General features: G+C 42.7%; 1 protein-coding gene across 2 annotated transcripts in view; it reads left to right on the top strand.

Annotated features, from left to right (window-relative positions):
• The window catches only part of LOC143928289 (ADAMTS-like protein 2), a 98,067-nt gene extending 77,402 nt beyond the window's left edge, over window positions 1-20,665 (top strand). For both annotated transcript variants that reach the window (XM_077453079.1, XM_077453080.1), the window contains exons 14-16: window positions 2,130-2,285; window positions 3,820-3,964; window positions 14,900-20,665. In XM_077453079.1, the coding sequence (XP_077309205.1) occupies window positions 2,130-2,285; window positions 3,820-3,964; window positions 14,900-15,018 (420 nt within the window). In that variant the 3' untranslated portion in view covers window positions 15,019-20,665. The remainder of the gene's footprint in view (window positions 1-2,129; window positions 2,286-3,819; window positions 3,965-14,899) is intronic.
• Window positions 20,666-24,569: the final 3,904 nt, after the last annotated feature.

Genomic DNA, 24,569 nt, shown 5'->3' with positions numbered 1-24,569 from the left:
CAACTTGGCCTTGTCTCTAAACCCCAAACTGTGACTGGCCAGTGAAGGCAATGCCTTAGACTGGGAGTCAGTGGAAGGAATAGATGTTGCCAGATCAGATGGCGTGCCTTATGGATACTTTTCACATAGCTTAAGGAACGATGTACAGCATTTCAACACAGCATTATTATTTACACAGGACTTTGATCAATGTCCTATTCTGAACCCTACTGTGTGATCTTTTATAGAAGCTAAAAAGTTGGGGGACCACTGACGCATTCCTTTCTTAATTCAAATCTATAGGTTGACTTTGCCCTTGCACACACGGTCGGAGATTCCGACGGAATGTGTCCGATCGGACCGTTTTGTCGGATATTCCGACTGTGTGTGGTCTACATCGGACTGTTTCCGTCGGAGTATCCGACGGACCAAGTTTTCCAACTTGTTGGTCAAATTTTCTGACAAAATGCTCCGATCGGACATACTCCGATCATGTGTAGAGAATTCCGATCAGACAAAGTGCCACGCATGCTCAGATCAAATTTCTACACCAAAGCTATTGGCTGCTAGCGTGAACGTAGTCCCGTCGTAGCGAAATAATGTAATCACGTCAGATTTTCCAACAACTTTGTCCGACCGTGTGTATGCAACAGTTTCGGCCAAAATCCGACGGACAAAATCCGACGGATTTGGTTGTCGGAATCTCCGACCGTGTGTACAAGGGCTTAGACCTGTACACACGCCATCTACTGACAATGTTAAATTCAGTCTTGCCTTTATACTCTTGTGTTTGATTGTGGTGCCATTCACCATATTTCTAATTTAAAATCTCCTATACAAATACCCCTGATGAAAGAACTTTGAACCTGAAACACGTTGGGTACCGGATATCTTTCCTTGGATTTGGTTACCAGAAAGTGTTCTCGGTTACTGGAGAGAAACTACTTCATATATGTACTCGTGTTTTCTGTTGCAAGAATACCATTGCTATTTTTTTCATAACCTTTATGTCAACAGATGATAACTTAACACAAAGCACGTGAACAAATATTATATGTGATACATCAAATAATTACTGCATAAAACTACATTTCCTCAATCCTGCATAGCGTAGCAAAAAAATATATAAGATACAATAAAATAAAAAGAATGATAATAATCAAATGATACCCAGTCCTTTTGATCCTCTGTATACAGGTATATGGAATATGTAAATTCCACGTGCACAAATTCACATCCATGACTGGAATAAACTTTTTTCTGTGTCCTGAGATCGGCGTGTGGTTTAAGCCTCGATCTGATGTGGGCTGGGGGCAGGAAGTGACATCGGCGTTTATCTGCACAAATTCACATCCGTCATCTGTCAATAAACTTTTCACCAATTACTGAGACACCACCACCTTCTGAAATGGGCACTCACCAAAAACAAGTAAAAAATGCGCATTTTGTTTATGCTGGGTTAACCACACCACTCTCTTGAGGATTTCTCAAACTGGTTGCCAACGGTTACTCCTTTTACCTCATCAATCTTGATATCTCATGGAAAGCAGACAACCATCATTGCGCAACATGTTTAAAAATGTATTTAAGACAATAAAATAGGTATGTAAATGTACACTCTCCAGGGGTTATTTTTAGGGCTAGCTAGCACAGTTTTCTGTCTCCCCAGATCAGCATGCGATTCAAGCCTCGATCTGATGCTAGCCGGGGCAGGAAGTGCTGACATCACTTCCTGCCCCAGCCTACATCAGATTGAGGCTTGAACCCCATGCCAATCTCGGAAAACACGAAAAAAAAGTTTATTCCAATATTTATTAAGTGAATTTGTGCACATGGGATTTGGATGCTCTATATATACAGAGGGTCAAGGGGACTGTTTATCTATTGATTATAATCATCAATTTTTATTTTATTCTGTCTTATATTTTTAAGATCAGTGCAGTAGCACTTTTCACTGTAAAAATTTTTAATACCCCGCATTCATTACTGCAGCAGACCTGACTTTTAATTTAAAGACACAGTTATATATATATATATATATATATATATATTTATTTTTATTTTTTTACACCAGTGACACGCATTTTTTAACAGATGATAACTGGCTTTATCTATAGAACTGCAGTTAATTTTTCATGTCCTTTGTGCAGTGCTCAGCTTCCTGTGGATTGGAGGGAGTGGTGAAGAGGGAGGTCAAATGCTCAACAGAGGTCAGCCAATGTGATGAGAGCCTAAAACCTTCATCTGAGAAGCCCTGCCTGGGACCTCCATGTGACCATCACTGGACAGCATCTGAATGGGAACCAGTGAGTTTTATTAGGGACAACCATGACTAAAAATTTAGAAATTATAGCATGTACATTCAAGATGACATTATACATTTTCCTAATGTTAAACATATTTAATTTTTTTTTAACTTGTTAAAACAAGATATTATAGGTCATGATAGAATTTGAAATCTTAGAGGTGTAGTCTCTCTTGTAGGTGTAGGTTGATCAAAACTGCTGGTTTACTAATTTTTTTTATACATGAATATATTCAAGCCTCTAAAAACAACGTTTGGTTTGTCTTTACATGTGACTATAACGGCCTCTCTCTCCCCCAGTGATTCACCATACATTATACAATTTTCTTTCAGATTTACCAAAACCATATACTATGAGGTCAAACCTATACACTTTTAGTTTGTATGAAATCATCTAAAGGAAATTGTATAAGAAAATGTATAGTGCATGGCCAGCTTAAAGGGGTTGTAAAGGTTTGTTTTTTATTTTCTAAATAGGTTCCTCTAAGCTAGTGCATTGTTGCTTCACTTACCTTTTCCTTCGATTTCCCTTATAAATGTTTTTTTTCTTTGTTTTCTTTGTCTGAATTTCTCACTTCCTGTTCCTCCTCAGTAAGCTGTTCAGTAAGCTGTTCTGGCTGACTAACCACCAGCTCGGATGATGGTGAGAAGTTTACTGAGGAGAAACAGGAAGTGAGATATTCAGACAAAGAAAAAAAACATTTAGAAGGGAATTCGAAGGAAAAGGTAAGTGAACCAACAATGCACTAGCTTAGAGGAACCTATGTAGAAAATAAAAAACAAACCTTTACAACCCCTTTAAGTCCTCTTTCCTTCTCTTAACATCACAATTCCTATTTGGGCAGTGAACTGGAAGCACTGCTATGTTGCAGCAGGTGGGCATACAATAAATGGAAACTATATTTTTCATTATTTCTGTCAAATCTATCGTTTCCAAACAAAGATTTAATAAACAGTGCATAAAAAAATCTAAAAGCAAACAAATCTGCAAAAAAAAAAAAAATGCAGATTTATTTGCTTTTAGCTTGTTTCTCTGCATTGAAAAATCTGTACTGAGTCCTACAGAGCAGAAGGAAGATAAGACGACCCTATGAATCATTCAGTTATGTATGTAATTTGAACTTTAGCTACTGAGAATTGTAAACAGGCAGCTTTTTTTAAGTAGTTAAAGTAGTTGTAAAGGCACAGTGTTTTTTACCCTCATGTATTCTAAAAAACCTGGGTGCAGCAGCCCCCCTAATACTTACCTGATCCCCCTTCTTGATCTAGATGTCCACGTGAGCCTTGCACTCCTGATTGGCTTTTGGCAGCAGCGGAATCCATTTTAACCAAAGAGCCAATCAGGGGTGGGGGCCGAGGAGTTTTTAGTCCCCCCCCAAAAAAAAGTCCTCTTGCTGCATTCTCTGTAATGTAAACTAACAAGATTCCAAAGAGTTACATTTCCAAAGTAAAACACCAGGATCAGTATATTTATTTTTAAAAGGTAACAGTTATTTTCAGCTGAGTCCAATGAGATCTGAATCTTTTTTACACAGTGCAGTAAGACCTGTGGCTCTGGACATCAGCTGAGAGAAGTGAAGTGCTATCAGGGAGAAGAGATGAGCCAAGGATGTGATCCGTCTACAAAACCAGAAAGTAGCCAGACTTGTCAACTTCAATCTTGCCCAACTGAAGCTCCAGGTAAGATGTTATTGTTTAATTCTGCCTCTTCAGAAAAAGAATGGAAATTAGAGAATCATATCAGAGTAAAAGCCAATCTATGTAACCCCTTCCTATACGTGATATCAACTTGACATGACCATGTGTCATAAATTGTTTTGTCATTATTTCTAACATTATAACACAACTAGCTTAACCATTGCCAAAGCCTGACGTGTTTGAGCTGCTTTTATCAAATAATACTATAGATCTGCTATATGTTGAACTATACTGTACATGTCAAGTGGGGTTAGAGGTAAGCCACATACGGGCATGTTTTGGGTAAACAGGATCAGTGTAATGGTCAGTCATGTTGGAATCAAGGGATAGAGTAGTCAGAGCTATGACTGGGCTCCTGTCTCATTGGAAAACCAGGTTTGTCCTTATACCACAGCAAACTCTTTCCTGCCGCACAGTAAATAAAAATACAGAATGTGATGGGCAGACAACTGGTGTTAGAAGATCCTCTATGGTAGAGGAAAGAATAAAAGTTGCTGATCGCTAGCATGATGCTCTCAAGAATGTCCCCTGCACTTTATCCTGTGATTTGATAACACATGACTTAGTGCCAGGGAAGCATCATTTCACCTTGCACCTCGAAGCATTAGGTTCCCATGTAGTGCTGCCACAGAGCACCTCTCCACTTGGTGCAAACTGGTAATTACATGCTCACTGCATGGTAATGGAGACCAGAAAGGAGCAACACAATAGGAAGGGTCCAAGAGGATGGTGTTGGATTCCATTTTCAGGACCTCTATATTTATAGCTTTGCACTGATAAAGGTGTACATGGTTTGTATAAGAACAATATTTTGAAGTAATTTTTTTAAACTGGCCATAAAGCTGATTCCTGCTGAATAGACCAAAATTTGTCCTGTTGGTGTCTCTGTCGGCACCACCCATTTCAACAAAACTCAATTCAGCAATCAACTTTTTTCAAAGGAGCCAGGTGGAAAATTCTCGGACGAACAACATCTACATCCAGTCAGATGCAGTCACTATTAAGGTATTTTGACAGCCATGGGTGCCTTCTGTCAGACTACAGTAGTCGGCACAGCAGACTCAACCATCTACGTTGTTTAGCGTAAATGGGTGAATCAAGTGATTTCTAAGTCCATGAGCTGAACAAGAGAAATCTTTATGTGTATAAACAGCTTTATTGCCTCCTCTACCCTGGAGAGAGGTTCCAAAATGACACCAGATTTATGCATATTCCTTTCCTAATAGTCCCTTTAATTGGCATTAGGTAGAGTAGTGAAAGGATAAGTTCACTTTCCTGAACAACATGGAGTGGTGCGTTTGCAGGACAGTACAAAAAGTCCTGCAAGCCACATCTTTGGAGATGTGTATTCACCACTCCTAAAGTGCCCCTTCCCATTGAAAAGAATGGGGCAGTGCCGCTAAACTGCCGGCATAGCGCCGCTGTGGAGAGTTTTAACCCTTTCTTCAGCTGCTAGCAGGGGTTAAAACCACCCCGCTAGCGGCCGAATAGCCTCGCTAAAACAACAGTAAAGCGGCACTAAATATAGCACCTCTTTACCTCCAATGCCCACAACGCCCCAATCTGAAAGTAGCCTAACAGTTAAACCCTAAAATGTAATCTGGTCCATAAAATAACCCTCATAGCTCAAGCTTCCCTTAATTCAGACAAAAATGCACTTTTGGTTGATTGCTGCACTCATTTAAAGAAATTTTCATAAATTGTATTTACTTTTGATGCTGATACCCCTTATGCCGCGTACACACGAGCGGACTTTACAACATCCAAAGTCCGAAGGACTGAGTCCGTCAGACTATCCGATCGTGTGTGGGCTGCAACGGACTTTTGACTCGCCAAAGTCCGAAGGACTTTAGAATATGGAACATGCTTCAAATTTTTCCGAAGGAACTCCGCCGGACCCGGTCCCCTTCGAAAAATCCGCTCGTGTGTGTGCTAGTCTGACGGACTAAAACCGACGCTAGGGCAGCTATTGGCTACTGGCTATGAACTTCCTTATTCGAGCCGAGTCGTACGTCATCACGTTCGAATCCGTCGGAGTTTAGTGTGATCGTGTGTGGCCAAGTCCGCTCAGCCGAAAAGTCTGTCAGAACTCCGTCGGAATTCCAGCAGAACTCCGACGGAACTCCTTCGGAAGTCTGTCGGACATAAGTCCTCTCGTGTGTACGGGGCTTTAGTCTTACTGGCTCTCTTCTCAATGATATTTCTGCCTTTTTGTCACAGCTGACGATGGTTTCTGTGTACAGCTTCTCTCCCATTATATTAGTCCCTTGCATACAGATCTGTAATGAGTCATAGCTGTATGAACAGGTCCAAAGATTCTTTATGTTTCTCATCAAAGAGCATGAGCCATTGTGTAACGCTAACCTTACCTATAACCCAAACCCACACACTTACCACCTACCTTTATTCGTAAAACAAGCACAAGCATGGTTCATTTATTTAAAGTAAAAAAAAATAAAAAATCAGTGGACTGCATAAGAAACATTAGGCATGCAGCACATATTTTATATTACAACCAGAAAAATGTACACAAGAAAAGGGTATTTTGTCTCGCCAGCTAGCAAAAAGGGACCGATTTTAGATTTACTACTGTTTTTTAGTTGTAAAATAAAAAACCGTCTTAATGGAGTTCAACTTTAGATGTATTTTTATAAATTAGTAAAGTCCTTGGCTTAACATTGGCCCTAATACAAAAACTCATATGTATTCTTACATTTCATATAATAGAGGGTAATATTTTGTTGATGCTGTAAATTGCTAGCTTTTTTTTTTGGTCACTGGATTAGACTGTCTAATGTAATATTTTAAAGACAGTAATAGATTCAATTTACAAAGCTTATCCACCAGGATTAAGATCCCGATTTTAAAAAGCCGCTTTTTTCAAATCCGTTGAGATTTAAAAATTGCAATAGTGAGGCTGAAACCAAAGATCTTTATTAAAGCGATAGTAAACTGCAGTTGTTGGGAAAAAATAAATAAAACTTCCCTGCAAGGCAATGTCATAATGTGCTAGTATGCATCACAAACTAGCACATTATGAGAGACTTACCTTAAAATCGAACCCCTCCAGTGCTGCACTATCACCGCTGAGAAAGCTGACGTCTTACCCGGTCTTCCTTCTGGGTTTGTGTCCTCCAGGTATACGTGTGGCCAGGGGCGCGATGATGTCACTCCTGCAAATGGGTCCTGGAGCTGCCATTTGCGGCACGGGCTCTGAAGGCCTGGGACTGTAGGCAGCTTCATGCACTCTGAATATCTCCTAAACTGTGCAAGTTTAGGAAATATTCACAGTACCTACAGGTAATCCTTACTGTAGGCTTGCCTGTAGGTACAAGTGGTAGTACAAAGTTTATTACCTCTTTAAGCCTACTATATCTTTTACTTATCTTTTACTTACTTATCAGCTATGATTGGACACAGCTGATCATGTGGTTAAGAGTCTCCGTCAGAGACCCTTTACCTAGATTGGAGTTGAGGTGTGTCAGGGTGACACACCGCAACAACGATCAGCGCGATCGACGCAGCTGCTTAATATGCTGGAGATGTCATATGAGACCAGCCTATATGGCGGGCGGTAAATGGTTAAATGAAAAATTCTGATACATTCGTTTTCAGTGTAGCTGACATTTAAACACACATACTTACCAGTTCATGAGGTCCAGCGCTGTCTTCTCAGCACCTAAAGTCTTCACCGCTTGTTAGGCATTCAGGCCGCCATCTTGGATTCAGGATGACTCACTGCCAGTTCCCTACTATGTATGTACAAGACAGTGGACTGCTGTGAGAACCTGTAGCCTGCTGGGATGTGTGACGTGGTCACAGCAAACTGCAGGCAGACGGGATTGAGTGCAACATCTTGAATGAGATAGTGGGAGCAAGTACATGCTGAAAATTTTACTTGCTCCCTCCCCCCCCCCCCCCAAAAAAACAATTACCAAATGTGTAACCGGAAGGGGGGGGGGAGGTGAACGTGGAGGAATGTTAAAAGTAGGCAATGGTGAAACTGTGAGTGCAGGTCCACCTTAAGATTATTGTATACCTTTGATTCCGTGTTCATTTAGTCTTAAAGGGGAACTTCACTGCATCTGAACACCACGATCTACAAACTAAATGTATTCATTTTTGTTATTCAAAACAAACTCCCCCCATCCATCCATGTCTTATTTTGTTGATGAGCCATTTTGGACGGCACAGTGGTGTAGTGGTTGGCACTCTCACCCAGCTGTAAGAAGGGTTGCTGGTTCAAATCCCAACCATGACACTACCTGCCTGGATTTTGCACCTTCTCTCTGTGCCTGCATGGGTTTCCTCCCACAATCCAAAGACATGCAGGTAGGTTAATTGGGTTCTGTCCAAAATTGGCCCTAGTATATGAATGGGGACCTGGGATTGGGGGCTCCTTGAGGGCAGAGACTGATGTGAGTGTGCAATATACAGGGATAGGGACAATTGTAGACACTTACTCAGGTTGAACCAGATGGACTGGTGTCTTTATTCAACCTTACTAACTATGAAACTATGTAGCATTTACTTCCTGAAATCCATCAGCCCTTACCACAGGCATGCAGGCAGGAGGGTGTGCTTAGATAAAAAAAAAAAACCTCCTCCCCTCCTGAATGAATGAATGAATGAAATACTTGTATAGCGCACAATGCGAACTGAATCGCCTCTAGGTCCTGAAGACTCCTGGGATGTAGGACATAATTTACCTAGACATGGAAACCAGCAGGTAACTGATAAAATGTAAAAAAAAAAAAAAGTTTAAGGCACACAGACGTTAAAATGACAGTTACTAATGAAACTTGTGACGCCCGTGTGCAGGGGTCCAAAAACTGTGTGTAAAGACCTGAGAAATGTTGAGTATAGATGAGTAAAGGTATGCAAGCGTACCAGGGGTGGGTGGGGGTGGGAGATACGGCACCCTGGGAGCAATAGTTTACTGTACCTTTCTTCTGTTGCAAGGCAGACAGGAGTAGTGGCATAGGCAATGATTTGACAAGTGAGTAACTGCTGAGTGTAGGAACCCCTTAGCTTGCACATTATGGGTGGGCGCAATTTGGCATCTTTGCCATGAACGCTGGATAACCTCATCTGAACACTGAAGCGTATAGACAGTTAAAAATCCTCATTGCCAGTATTATAATATACTCACTTTTACTCGTGTAAACATTAAATAAGTTAACACACAAGTTATTTACTGCACTTAAATGTAACATTTTCTATTTACTGGTATGTTTTACTGCTCTGTACTCAATGCCGTATGACTGATCTTTACTCAGCTTTGTGCAATGTCTCATAGACAACAATGCATCTAATTTCAGAACAGTAAAAAACACATCTTTTACTCCAACCGGTGCAACCGGTCTTAAACAAATAACTATGATCCCTTTCCTTTCTATTTACTAATGCTAGCAACATAAGGATTACAAATAGTCAATGTTGATTGAGAGAGTGAAGTTCCACTGCCCAGCACAGCAGATGGCGATGTTGAGGCATTTTCCTACAATTTAATTGCAATATGACATATACTGTAACAATTGTGCATACAGTATCTTTGTATACTTCTGAATCATCCATTAGATTGTGTTTTCTTTTATGAAAGCAGGCAATCAGTAAAAGGTAAATGGAGGTTTAGAAACAGTAAAACACCAGCCATGTGTAATTACTCTTGGAGTAGCTCTACTCCCACGCAAGGATTGCAGAATGGATGCAGATCCGTTAGGGACAGGTCTGAAATCAGAAGAGAGTACACTGTGATACACCTAATCCATCCCTGACATATTCTTTCCCAACTGATCTGTGCTGCCTCATCCTCTTTGTACTCAGCCTGTAACTAGAAAGTTGAATGGTTGCCAGAATTCGCCTCCTCATTTTAACCTACCAAAGAAGACAATAACCTAATTAATTACAATTTCCCACATTTTTAAAGTCTTTTGATTGCTTTTCCGAGCTCTAGATGTTATGTGCCAAATTGTACTTAAAAAGAAACTGCAGTCTGCTCACATAATTTGTAATAAAAACATCTTTGCCATTCTGAAGCTTCCCTCCAACCACTTTGCATATTATTTTATATATACTGTGATTCTGTACTTGCCAAAAGTGCTGCAGAAACCTCCCTCCTGAGTCTGGCTGCAGCCATTCTAACTGTGGGCAGCTAAAGCTGCTGCCTGTTCACTTCCTGTATTTACAGAGGCAGACCTCCAGCCCTGCAGCTCTCATTGGCCCTCTTATGACTCACCCCCCTCCCTTCCTGGCAAACTCTCATGAGAGTGAGAGAGAGCTGTGCATAATGTTATAAGCCTGGGTTAATGACCAGACAAGAAACAGGAAGTGGGCTGTATATGGGATTTACTGGCAGAAAAAAAAATGTTTTACTATCCAAAGTTAAAACAACAAGGGCAGAAGATTTAATAGATGGAAAGTTGAAAAAATGACTGAAGGTACACTTTAACTACTTGCCTACTGGGCACATTTAGACTCTTCCTGCCCAAGCCAATTTTCAGCTTTCAGAGCTGTCACACTTTGACAATTGTACAGTCAGGCAACACTGTACTCTAAATTTTTATAATATTTTTCACACAAATAGAGCTTTATTTTAATCAAGACTGAGTTTATTTTTTTATTTTTAACTAAATATATGAAAAAAGACAGAAAATCTTAAAATGAAATTTTTAGATAATTTTTCTCCTTCACTGATGGGCACTGATAAGGTGGCACTGATGGGCATTGATGAACACTGACGGGCTGCACTGATGAGATGGCACTGATGGGCACTGATAGGCCGCACTGCTGGGAACTGATAAGATGGCACTAATGAGGCTGCACAGATTAGGTGGTGGTACTGAAGGGCATTGATGGGCACTGATAGGCTGCACTGGTGGGCCCTGATGAGAAGGCACCAATAGGGAGGCACTGATGGGCACTGATTGACAGCATTGCTGGGCACTGATTGGCAGCACTGGTGGGCACTGTTGGGACTGCACTAATAATCAGGACACTGCTAATCCATGCCCTAATTATCAGTGTACATGGCTCTGTTACACAAGCCAGTTATCGTCTCTCTTCTCCTCACTCTGTCATCGTAAGGAAAGGAGTGCCGATAACTGGCTTCTGTTTCCATCCTGATCAGCTGTGAATGGACACAGCTGATCATGTGATAAAGAGTCGCTGATTGGCCCTTGACCTTAATCTGTGATCAGCAGTGTCACACACTGCAGCGATCACAGAAGGACCTGATCCTGTGCTCCCCTGGTAGATGGCGCTCCCCATGTTCCAGTGGTGCCCCTCAATGTCATCACATCCAATGCAGGGCTATTGACCTTGCTTTGGTCTTGATGATGTCAGGACCCTAGACCACTGGAGTGTGGGGGAGAAGAAGCTAGCTGCGGGGAGGAGTGGAGAATCGGGTAATTTAATTTTATTTTATTTTGTTCTGGTAGACCTAATTGAGTAATTAACCCTTGCAGTGCAGGCAAACTCCCCATTGCTAGGGGTAATTTTTTAGTTTACCAGGGTTGGGCTTTAAAATGCATTGACACTGATGAAGGAAAAATGTTGTTTGCTTTTAACAGCTTGCTGACCACATAATGCCATTATACAGTGGCAAGGCAGGCTCTTTTGTGCTGCCACTTCTGGGTAGGGGGCATGCAAGCGTGCCGCTGGGTCGTCACAACAGATGCCGGTTACCAGGCGTCGGCCACTGATAGGTCCATTGGCACCCGCTGAACAGCGAGGAGAATGTCAGAGCTGAGCTCTGCCTATGTAAACAAAGCAGAGCTCTGTCCTGTCATCGGGGATGTGCTGGATTTTTCCTCCCTGTGGAGCAGCGAATAAAATCCAGCACATCCCTTTGTAAAAACACCACATAGGAAGCACAAAAACACTGGTCAGGCACACATTTAACCCTTTGATTGCCCTATATGTTTTGCCCCTTCCCAGTCAGTGTCAGTAGAGTGACAGTGTATATTTTTATCAGTGATCACTGTATTAGTTTCATTGGTTCCCACAAAGTGTCAAAAGTGTCAGGTAGTGTTAGATAGTCCAGTACAATATCGCAGTACCACTATAAGTTGCTGATCACTGCCATTACTAGTATAATATGTTTTTTAATTCCAGTTTATATAGGTTGCACTTGATGGACTTGTGTCTTTTTTCCACCTCACCTTCTATGCAACTATGTAACTATATATATCATAGTTTGTAACTTTTGCCAAAACCCAAACCTTGCTTTGTGCACGGGTGCACAGTCATGTTGAAACATGAAGGGGCCATCCCCAAACTGTTCCCACAAAGTTGGGAGCATGAAATTGTCCAAAATGTCTTGTTATGCCAACGCTTTAAGAGTTCCCTTCACTGGAACTAAGGGGCCAAGCCCAACCCCACCCCATAATGCCCCCTCCACCAAATGATTTGGACCAGTGCACAAAGCAAGGTTCCTAAAGACATGGATGAGCGAGTATGGGGTGGAGGAACTTGGCTGGCCTGCACTTCAACCCGACAGAACACCTTTGGGATGAATTAAAGCAGAGACTGCGATCCGGGCCTTCCTGTCCACATCAGTGCCTGACCTCACAAATGCACTTCTAGAAGAATGGTCAAACATTCTCATAGACACGCTCCTAAGCCTTGTGGACAGGCTTCCCAGAAGATTTGAAGCTGTTATAGCTGTAAAGGGTGGGCCAACTAAGACTAAGACTGGGATGCCATTACATTTCATGTGCGTGTAAAGGCAGGTGTCCCAATACTTTTGGTAATATAGTGTATATTTCACAGATGTTATTGAGAGAAAGAAAAAAATGCAGTGAGGGGAAAAAAAAGAAGATAACAGGGAGATGTGTGGAGAGAAAAAAAAGGGAGGCTTGGGGATTTTGGTAGGGTAAGGGGGTGGTGGAATAGGAGGGACAGTCCTTCGACAAATCACTGATCTGGTCACAATGAGTTGGTTGTAAGCAGTTCACGGTATCTCTTAGTAAAGCTGAACTGGGTCCAGTAGAACCATGTCTTACGGAAGCAAGCTTCCTGTCTCCTCAGGGATGAAGTGAGGTCCTGGGATACATGCTTTGTCCGCATTAATAGGATGTCTCACCAGAGAATGCTGGTATTTTCATTTAGACAAGTAGCTGCGGTGTAGGGGGTATGTTGCTGAGTTCTGTTCAGTAAAGTTATGAATCGGGGCACGTACATCCTTCCAGAAAGGTTGGTGTCGCTGACGTGACCAGAAAATGTGGAGGATCAAGCCACATCTCCAGCACTTGGGACTGACATTAGAGAATATGCGTTGTCCTGCAACCTCTAGAAGTTAGAAGACTTGTGAATCCTTTTCCTATTCGGTAAGGAAGGGAGGAACATAGTTCTCTTGAGTAGCCCGAATCAATGTTCTTAAAACAAAAAATGATAAAGGAAATTCTACTAGCATATAGCCAGCTTTACTTTCTGATGTTCAGAACTTTCCTCATAGATTTTATCCCAGGAATTGCTGAGCCGGAAGGTTTAGTGAAATACAGTACGCATTTCAGGGATGGTAACTGACATACAATACTGCACATGTAAAAATATAAATGTTTCTACATAAATCGCTTTAAAGTAGAATTATAAGCAAAACTTTTTTCTTCATTTTGGATAGAGTAAGGGAGGGTTATCGCCCCTGTAAGGTTTATTTTTTCAATTTTTGTCCCGTTGGGGAGATTTCCCTTCACTTGCTGTCAGAGGAAATGAAGGTCATCTCTTGGAAACCTCCAGGTTATCAGATTCAGTGTCCCCATTGGAATATTTCCCTTTTATTACATTTCTGGGGACACCCCAAAATTTTCTTTTACTTTCACATTCAATGATAATAGTAAACAGGACGAATAGAGAGGGTGAATGTCCCTAACGGGGACACAGACAGCAATGAAAATTGACAGGTGTTCTAATCCATCTCTCCTCTATACACAACTAAAAAAAAAAAACATTTGCTTTTAGTTATGCTTTAACCACTTGCCGACCAGCCATCCTCATTACACGGCGGCAGGTCGGCACATTTGATGAGCCGTAGCAGGTGCGCACACGATGTCCGGCGGGGACATGATGGGTGCAGCCTGAGGCCGCAATGTCCGCTGGCCACCCGCGATCATGGAAATGAGAGCCAGAACGGGGATCTGTCAATGTAAACAGACAGATCCCTGTTCTGAGAGGGGAGTTAGAGAGAGATCTACTGATCCTAGTAATCAGGATCATCGATCTCTCTCCTCCTCCAGTCAACCCAGCCCCCATACAGTTAGAAACACTCCCAGGTAACACACTTAACCCCTTAATTGCCCCCTAGTGTTAACCCCTTCCCTGCCAGTGACATTTATACAGTAATCAGTAACTATTTTTAAGCTCTGATCGCTATATAAATGTCAATGGTCCCAAAAAAGTCCTGCTAAAAATCGCTGATCACCACCATTACTAGTTTAAAAAAAAAAAAAAAAATTAAAAAAAATGCCATAGGTCTATCCCCTATTTTGTAAACGCTCTAACTTTTGCGCAAACCAATCAGTATACGCTTATTGCAATTTTTTTACCAAAAATATGTAGAAGAATACATATTGGCCTAAACTGATGAAGACTTTTATTTTTATTTGTATTATAGCAAAAAGTAAAACATATTGTTTTTTTTTGTTTTTTTTTTTTCACTTTTTTTGTTTATAGCACAAAAAATAAAAAACGCGGAGGTGATCAAATACCACCAAAAGAAAGCTCTGTTTTTGAAAAAAAAAGGACATCAATTTTGTTTGGGTACAGTGTCGCACGACCGCGCAATTGTCAATTAAAGCGACATAGTGCCTTATGGCAAAAAATGACCTGGTCATTAAGGGGATAAATCTTTAAGTGGTTAAGGCAAACAGTACAAGAATAAGGCCTTATAATATGCATAATTTTCTTTTTTTGATCTAGATGAAGCTTGTGAAGACAAGGCTACTGCAAACTGCTCGCTGGTGCTGAAGGTGAAGCTGTGCTCACACTGGTATTACCGGAAGGCTTGCTGTCGGGCCTGTGGAGGAAAAGCTTCCTGACTTCCACATACCCTCTCCCTTGTATTTGTGAATTGTGTACATTTCAGATTGTGCCTGATGCTCCTTCCACGAATAACCCTGCCTTCAATTTTTTGGTAGTAGAACATGTGCGTCTGGCAAACAAAATTGTTACCTCTTCATTGTGATTTAATCCTTTGGTGCCTAGTGATCAATTCGCTGTTCGTTGTATGTCTTCATTTTTGGAAACTGCCCTGTAGAAGACTTTTTTTTGCATCCAAACTGACCGCACAACATAGACACAATGCAAAACAACCCTTTAGATAGAAAAAATGATTATCCTGTTTACTTGGTGTCCATACCTCTAACTGTATTTGTAAGGCTTCATTTATATGAGGGCAATAAAGTGTACAGGCAAGCAAAGGGCCGTTTTTACCCCCACAGGATGCCCATTCCCATAGACATGAATGGCACTGCCTGCATGTGGATGCATAAAACATCCATGCCTTCCATGTGGGAAAAAACAGTCCTTCGCGTAGATGTAAGCTTAAGCACGTCTATGTGAACGAGACCTAAACCATTCAAAACACCTGTGTCTGGCAGCTCCTTTTCCCCCATACTTCAATGCATGATGAAAGAAAGGAAAAAAAGATAGTTTTTGGAAGAAAGAACAGACACACAATTTGTTAGGCACTCAGGTTGTGAACTGTAATCTACTGCTTAAAAGGCTTTAGCGCACACAGGACCCAAATACTACCTACTAGGTGGCATTTAAATAAAAGTGGAGTTCTCAGTTGCAAATATTTTTTTATATTTGTTAACTCACCACAATCAAGGTGCTTGGCATGCATGGACCTACTATAATTCATATGACTATTAAAGCTAGCCTTAAGATTTTTCTTGTTCAGACCTGTATAGTGAATGAGGGAAGTCATTTGATTCTTTCATCCACACTAAACAGCTTGGAAGTAAAAATCTCCCTTGCTGGTTATTGTATTCATACCACCTTTCTCTGATTAACTGCAGTTATTGTTGGTCTGAGAGTTTTCTAACCGACTCCCTAAATTTTCATATTGAATTTGTTGAGCTGAGTAGTGCCAATAGGGCCACCCTCAGCTTGGTTTATGGCCAGTTCAGCAGGAATCACCTGGAATTTTGAGCCACGTGTACCCAGCTTAACATATTTTGATAAGTTTAAACAATGAGAAAATCTTAGCTGAAGCTTACCCTATGATAGAATTAATTAGTGCCCGCATCCTTAAAGCTCAGCTGAACTTTCAGAAGAAATGTGCTTAATACACTGTTCAAGAGCGGATGTCTGGATCTGAATGCAGGCACCCGCTCATAAACACATGTCAAATTTTGACATGTGTCTGTGCCCAAGCTGTCGCTGTATCTTCACCCACTTGTATAGGCTGCTTGCATGCAGCTCCAAAGCGGATGCAGATGCAGAAAAAAGTGTCACAGCACGCTGGATGGGTTCTACAGCCATCTGAATGAGCCCTATATGTCTCCATTGAATTTGTTGAGCTGAGTAGAGTCAGCAGGGCCACCCATGGCTCGGTTTATGGCCAGTTGAGCAGAAATTACTTGGAATTTTGAGCCATTTAATTTTTTGAGCTGAGTAGTGCCAACAGGGCCACCCATGGCTCGGTTTATGGCCAGTTGTGCAGACATTACTTGGAATTTTGAGGCATTTAATTTGTCGAGCTGAGTAGTGCCAACAGGGCCACCCATGGCTTGGTTTATGGCCAGTTGTGCAGACATTACTTGGAATTTTTTTAGCCATTTAATTTGTCGAGCTGAGTAGTGCCAACAGGGCCACCCATGACTCGGTTTATGGCCAGTTAAGCAGACATTACTTGGAATTTTGAGCCACGAGTACACAGCATAACATTGGGACATATTTTGATATGTTTAAACGATGGGCAAATCATAGCGGAAGCTTACCCTATGATAGAATGAATTATAAAGTGCCTGCATCCTTAAAGCTCAGCTGAACTTTCAGAAAAAATTAGCTTAATATATTGTTCAAGAGAAGGTGCATGGATCTGAATGCAGACGCCCGCTCATGAACATATGTCAAATTTTGACATGTGTCTGTGTCCAAGCTGTCGCTGTATCTGCATCCACTTGTATAGGCTGCTCGCATGCAGCTTCAAGGTGAATGCAGATGCAGAAAAAAGTGGCTCAGCACACTGGATGGGTCCAAGAGCCATCTGAGTGAGCCCTATATGTCTCCATGCTGGTGCTCCCAGATTAGAGTGCAGATTAGTAAACACATATGCAGAGGTTCTGAGTTCTGGGAAGCTTTACTGCAGAGATATGCAATTAGCGGACCTCCAGCTATTGCAAAACTACAAGTCCCATAATGCTTCTGCCTCTGGGTGTCATGCTTGTGGCTGTCAGAGTCTTGCTATGCCTCATGGGAATTGTAGTTCTGCAACAGCTGAAGGTCCACTAATTGCATATCCCTGCTTTACTGGTTTATACATTAGTCATCAACTGCCTCCACCACATCTTTGTAGTTTTTTTCACTTTGCATCAAACTGTATATTAACTGCTTTTCCGTTCAAACAATGTAGGCAAAATTGTCATTTAGTCATATCGGTTCTTCCATGGACAGTAGTTCTTCAGGATGGAATGTCAGACACAGAATTAAATGCACAGTTGACCTGACAAACAATTTTTTTCCCCATATGTTTTGCAAGTGTAAGTCTCAGGTTCCAGTTCTTGTATTCATTGTCATAAAGATGAGCTTTGAATTTCTTTTACTTTTACCAACTGAAAACGCTTGGCAGCTACAATTAGATGGTCAATTCATGTGACAAAATAATTTCACACGTAACCAATAACTAAACATTTTAGGAGTAAATTATCTGAGCTAAAATAAGGAATATACTTAAAATAATTCTTGTGTCTTAGTGAATTAATCCTATTATTTGGTCTTTCTGTTGGCTCAGCTTCTATTGGAATTCTTCTCAGTGCCCTGCTATACGATAAAGCAGTTTTGAACATGGGAAGGCTTAAAGTGTCTGTAGGAAACAAATAATGTTTTAGGCATGGACCACGGGTAAATAGTGTTTAGATTTATTACAATCCTTGCTACTGTATATGGTTATGTTACTCTGGTAACTTGACAGAGCCAATAAGCCGTCAATGTATTCTTTCATCAAAGGTGCTATAGCATTAATGGGCTGTGTGTGGCATTATATGCAAGACTATACACTGTTTTCAAAGTGACCCCTCTGTGCATTCTGGGCAAAAGAAAACATATCTTCTCCCCTTTAGCATCTTTAAATACTCATTCCTTTTCCTTTCTCATGCACAGCTTAGTTTCTCCATTAGAACTTCTGGGTATGAGTGATTTACTCCCCCTCTTCCATGTGACAATGCCGGTGCCTCATGATTGGTGTAGGGCTGACATATGAGGTCCACAGTCTGTGTAAGCTTTGACAAGCAGGTCTGGAGCTTACAGAGAGGGCTTTCTTTTCCATGCCCGGAGACCATACAGCACAGCAAGGGGAGCTAGACAAGATGAGTATATGGTGCTAGGGAGAGGGGGTTAAGTTTCCCATTTATTGTATACACTGCATGCACTGACTAGCAAAGGAAAGGATCACTTTGTTGTAGTCCAGCAATATCTTAAGAGCCCTACTTTTCCCATGCATGAAAACAGCAGCATTCATATAGTTACACTGTTGTTATTTGTAGGGTCATACCAGTGTTTTGTCACCTCTCCCATGTCCCACACAAGTATCCTGCCCTAGATATTTAAAGATGAAATCCAGGTATGGATTTTATTGCATAGTTACATTGGTCCAGCTTGAATACGCCATACTCGTGGGAATGCTGTGAAATCAGAGAATCACTGTGTATTCAACACCATTGCACTGGTTGCCTCTGTCTTCCGGGTCCCATGCCAAGCAGCTGCCTTGCTGCATACTAATCACAGGGGGGTTACTCATTCAGCACTAATGCCATTACTAGAGCACCTTGCATTTTTTCAGTGAATTAAAGTTGTTCTCTGATTGGGGAAGGGGTGAGGCATCACTATATCCACCTTAACCAATCAGATAGAAAAACAATCTGTTCTTTGAATGGCAGCCATGCCACGCAAGCAACTCACTATGGTTATTATTAGCAGGGCAGCCACTTGGCTTGGGGACCCAGAAGACAGCCATGATCATTGTAGTTGTGGTCACTACTACAGTGATTCTCCGCTTTCACAGCAGTCCTTCAGGTATAGTATATGTATACATAAATTAGTGAAAGCTGGACCAATTTAAAAAAGAAGTATAGAAATTTAACAAAAAATAAACATTTGTACTCGCCTACGTAGGTGGGTGGAGCATCAGATCAATGTCCCCTGCTACCTCTAAGCCTTCAGTGACCAGAGAGTCAGTCACTGTCTCTCTGCTCTGCCCCTCCCACACACACTGGAATGCTGGGTTGTGGAGGGGACAAGAGGGGCTGGGTCAAGCTCTCAACTGCATGCTGAGAGGCTGAGCCAGCTGCAGGTCCAGGCATCTGGGTGGATCCTGACATTAAAGTCAGGATTCCTCCAGAGCCGGATGACATCACCCGACAGCAGATTTAAGCCCACTGCTGAACACGGGCAATAGGAATGCATAACAAAGTGCAATCCTGTGACCCACAGGAGAGGTAGGGCCAAATAAGCTTTGGCCTTATGGAATAAGTAAAGTGAAGTGGCTGTTCACTACTTGAAGCAAGATCAAATTCTATCAGTGTCAGTGTGTGCCAGTTTTTCCTCGGGGGTAGTCAGCGCTCAGGAGTGCAAGAAATGTACATTAAAAGTATATTGGTCATTTAGCCATGGATGGGGTGTGGTCAGTGCATGGTGAATATGTCAGACAATAATCACACTCATTTAATTGTCAGATATATGTTTTTTTTTCTTTTACTGATTTAAAAGATCAGTTCTGGTTAGATGAATCACCCACTGAAATCATACACCCTTCTGGCAATGTGGTTTTGGCACCTCGGTTACTAGATTGAGTCACATGGCCTGACATGTAGGGCCATTGGCAATCATTTCCTTTCATTGGCCTGTAATGGCATAGAATCAATAACAAAGTAAATGGTGAGAGAGTGATATCTCACTGGACTGATCTATAAGCAATCCAACGCACCAGCAGATTTGCTTATTTAACAAGGCCTATACTAAGAAAGATCCCAACACTGGAGTCATTTAAAGATATTAGTAGCTGGTGCCTGATTCAGGCCATTAGCATTATAATTTAATAAAATGGTTACATTCTGACAAAAATTAACATATTCAGTGTCAAGTCCAATCTATTGGAAGGTAAGAATATAATATAATATATGTCAGATCCATCAAGGCTAGCCATGTGGACTGTTGCAGCCCCCTATATGTAATTCATTCATGCATTTGTGTGACATTGCATTCATTCAGTACCCACTAGACAATTGCTATTAGTTAATCCCAAAGCATCATGGTAGATGTAGTGTAATCTTAAATGGAGAAACAATATTTCTCTTTTGTAGAGCCATCAAAATTTGATCAACAAACCAAAGCTGTGTCTACGGCCCATGGCAGAATATATTGTATTCTTGAGACAAGGGCCGCCATGCCCCGGCTCCTGCTATAAAGACGTTGTTTGAGAAAGATGTATTTTTATTATTCTAAATAAAAGATCTAAACAGAGGAATGTGGTTTTATTCTAAATTTGCTAATTTTGTTGTAGTAAAGTTTTACATAAATGGTCAAATATTAACACTTTTATTATTATTTTTTTTTTTTAACCAATAAGAGTTTATTGAGGCATTTGACATCACAATACAGTACAATAAAAAGCTAAGAAACAGTCATGGGTTCAAGCCCACAATGCACAAAATAACATATTGTTCAGTCATAGAGACCGCTACAGAGTACCTTATATTTTGGTAACATAAAGCACCAGGGAGAGGAAAAAGCTCCCCCTAATGTAAATCACGACCTCTGTAAGTGCGGGGTCCGATGAAATAATCAACCATAAACCCCCGATAATCTAGGCACTAAGATACTTGCAACTGGTGGGGGTGAATTTTGAGTGTCTGTAAAGAAAGGAAAGAAAAGAAGGTTGGGGATGAAAGGAAAAGTGGTGGGGGGGGAAGGAGTGGGAGAAAAGGAGGGGGGAACCGTGACCTGAAAAATGTACAGCTCACCACACGTTGGGTGGGGTGCGAAACAGAAAGAGCGAAAACCTGCCAACAACTTGTTCTGAATACACTAGCTGACTTCAGAGCGGTAGCAGAGGTGCTACAGTATAACCAGCACAGAGCCGCAGGCCAATATGCATATTAGTTGAAAACTTTAATACAGGGCCTAGGTTATGTCACATGAAACCGTCTTACTGCTCACCAGATAGATGTATAGCTGCTAGGGAGTCAGCCGTTTAGAAGTTTCGCAAAAGTGTCTGAGTATTTGAAGGTAAACCAAGGTCTCCACAGTCTGTGAAATTTGTCGGTCCTTTCGGCAGCTATCGCCACCGTTTCCTCCATTTTATCCAGGGAGTCCACTTCTAACAGCCACTCTCTCAGAGAAGGAGGGCGCGTGGACTTCCAGTGTCTAGGAATGATCGCTTTAGCGGCATTCAGCAAGTGGCGCACCATTGATTTTTTGTATTTTCCTAGCAAGTAGCTGGAGATGTGGAGTAAACAGCATTCAGGTGTAAGGGCAAGGCCCGTCTCCGTGATGGCACGAATCTGCGTGCAGATCCCGTCCCAAAACTCCCGTAGGCTCGGACAGTCCCACCATATATGTATCATATCACCCCCAGCACCTCCACATCTCCAGCAAGACTCTGACGTGCCTGGAAACCATTTATTAAGTCTAACTGGTGTAAGGTACCAGTTCGTCAAAACTTTGTATGCTGTTTCTTGTGTGCTAGTGCTTATAGAGCATTTGTGTGTCAATATGCATGCATTGGTCCATTGCTCGTCCGTAAAAGTCTTGGAGAAAAACCTCTCCCAGTCTTGTTTATGTCTGGTCGAGCAGTCAGTCCTGGAGGCCTGTAGCCAATTGTAGATCAGGGATGTCGCCCCTCTCACCGGTTCACCCGTGATGCACAATTGTTCAAACCACGTCTGTTCTCTCAAAACGTGCGATCTGTTGGTCGAGCAGTGAACATAATCATGTAGCTGTCTGTATTGCCAGTATGTGAAGTGTTTTGCCTGTAGGTCCTGCGCCAAGACCTGAAAGGTCTTAAGTTTGTTCCTCTCCAAGCAGTGTGCCACAGTCGTAGGTGTCCCATCGGCCCTATGTGGGAAAGACACCGTAGAGTGCCCAGACGCAAATGAAGGGTTGTGAACCAGGGGTGTCAAGGGACCCGGCGTGGAGGCCAGTCCACATCGTCGCGATGTGTCCCCAAAGACTTCTAAAGTTGGCCCTATCAGAGGGTGTGTCGTCAGTATGGCCGGTCGGGCCTCCTTCGCTACCCACGGCAGAAACCTCAGTGGGGTGTCCGTCAGGCCGGCTTCCAATCCCACCCAGTCTTTGGTCGTGGCATGGCAGTTCCAGTCCAGAATGCGGACCAGGTGTGCCGCACAATAGTAGAATCGGAAGTTTGGTAGATTAATCCCCCCTTTCGCCTTCGGCAAAGTCAAGGTGGAAAGATTAATTCGAGGTTTCTTGTTGGCCCATATAAAATTTCTCACTATTGCTTGCAGGTGGATGAAGAACCGTCTAGGCAGTTTAATGGGAAGAGTGTGAAAAAGGTACAGTACCCTCGGTAGTATTGTCATCTTAATGGCAGCCGCCCTCCCGAACCATGATAACGGGTGAGCGTGCCAGGCCTGAAGTTCCGCACGCAGGTCGCCCAGGAAGGCTTGGAAATTTTGTGTGTAAAGACTGTCTGAGTTGGGTGTGAGCCAGATTCCTAGATATTTGAGTTTGTGATCTACCCACTTAAAGGGGCAATTAGACTTGGCAGTCTGCAGACATGCGGGACCTAGGGATATGTTCAGCACCTCCGATTTTTCGCAGTTGATTTTAAAATTTGAAAGGTATCCGAACATCTCAAATTCAGTCAATAAGTTGGGGATCGAAATGTGGGGCTGGGTCAGGATGAATAAAAGGTCATCCGCGTAGGCGGCTAGCTTGAAGTGTGCGAGTCCCTGCCTAAGGCCGCTAATTTATGGGTTTGCATTGATCATGCGAATGCACGGCTCAAGTACAAGGATAAACAATATTGGCGATAACGGGCAACCTTGGCGCGTACCGTTACTTATGTTTACAGGTTCGGAAAGGGACCCATTTATTTTCAGACGAGCCGTCGGGCGGTGGTATAGCGCCGAGATCCAAGCCAGCAGTCGCGTCTGAAAACCCACCCGCCTGCACACCGCGAACATGAAATCCCACGCCACTCTGTCGAAGGCCTTCTCCGCGTCCGTGGACAGGAGAAGGCCCTCGACAGTGCTCCCCCCAATGCAATGTAAGAGATTCACCACCTTGATAACATTGTCCCGGGCCTCTCTCCCGGGCATAAAGCCCGCTTGCTCCGGACCAATCAGTTCGGGCAGAAGTGTGCTCAGCTTTGTAGCTATAATTTTCGACAGCAGCTTTATGTCTAAGTTAAGCAGCGAAATCGGCCGGTAGCTTGAGCAGGCACTAGGGTCCTTCCCCGGCTTGGGGAGCACCGTAATGTGTGCTAAGTTAAAGGTTGGCGGGACCTCCTGGAGCGCGGAGAGAGAATTCAGGGCCTTCAATAAGGGTGTCACCAAAAGATGCGTGAAGGTCTTATAGTAAATGGCTGAAAAGCCATCTGGGCCTGGGCTCTTCCCGGTTTTCAATGTTTGAATAGCCTGTGTGAGCTCCGAGGCTGCAATAGGCCTGTCCAGTTCCCCGGCATCCTCTGCCGAGAGACCCGGCATGCCGCTGCGTTGAAGGTACTGTTCTATAATCTCGCGTCTCGACCCCTCTACCAGTGCTGGCTTATGCGGGGGCGGAATGTTATATAGTTTAGAGTAAAACCCATGAAATTCCGCCGCAATACCGTCTGTATCATGTATCAGTCGATTCTCGCGGTTCCTGATCTGGGTGATGGTATGGGAGGCCCGCACTCCCCTCAATGCTCGTGCCAAAAATGTGCCACTTTTGTTGCCATGCTCGTAGAAAAAGCCCCGGCGGAAGAACAAGATCCGCTTGGCCTGTAGGTCTAACTTATCCTGGAGAGTCCTGCGTGCCAGTAGGAGGTCCTCAGCTAGTGCCACTGCCGCCGACCTCTTGTGTTGTGCTTCTAGAGCCCTCACTCTTGCAAAAGCGTCTTTTAAGTCCTGTTCCGCTACTTTCTTCTTCTGTGCTGCCAGGCCCATCAGTCTGCCCCTAAGGTCACATTTGTGTGCCTCCCAAACAGTCATATGAGAAACGTCAGCAGTCGTATTTTCTCTGAAATAGTGTTGTATAGTCTCCCTTATCTGTTCCAAGGTCGTGGGGTCCGTCAACAATGCTGGGTTAAGTCTCCAGCTGCTCGTCTGTCGACGGGTCGACTGTAGTGTTAAGGTCAGGGAGATCGGCGCGTGATCAGACACCGATCTCGTCCCAATGCGTGCGTCTAGCACAGTGGGTAGGT

The sequence above is a fragment of the Lithobates pipiens genome, unplaced genomic scaffold (genome assembly GCF_037356315.1).
Source record: "Lithobates pipiens isolate NorthernLeopardFrog02 unplaced genomic scaffold, aLitPip1_a1.2 Scaffold_23, whole genome shotgun sequence".
Classification (NCBI taxonomy): domain Eukaryota; kingdom Metazoa; phylum Chordata; class Amphibia; order Anura; family Ranidae; genus Lithobates; species Lithobates pipiens.
The sequence above is the reverse complement of the archived record's forward strand: the minus strand, read 5'-3'. Positions and strand labels throughout refer to the sequence as shown.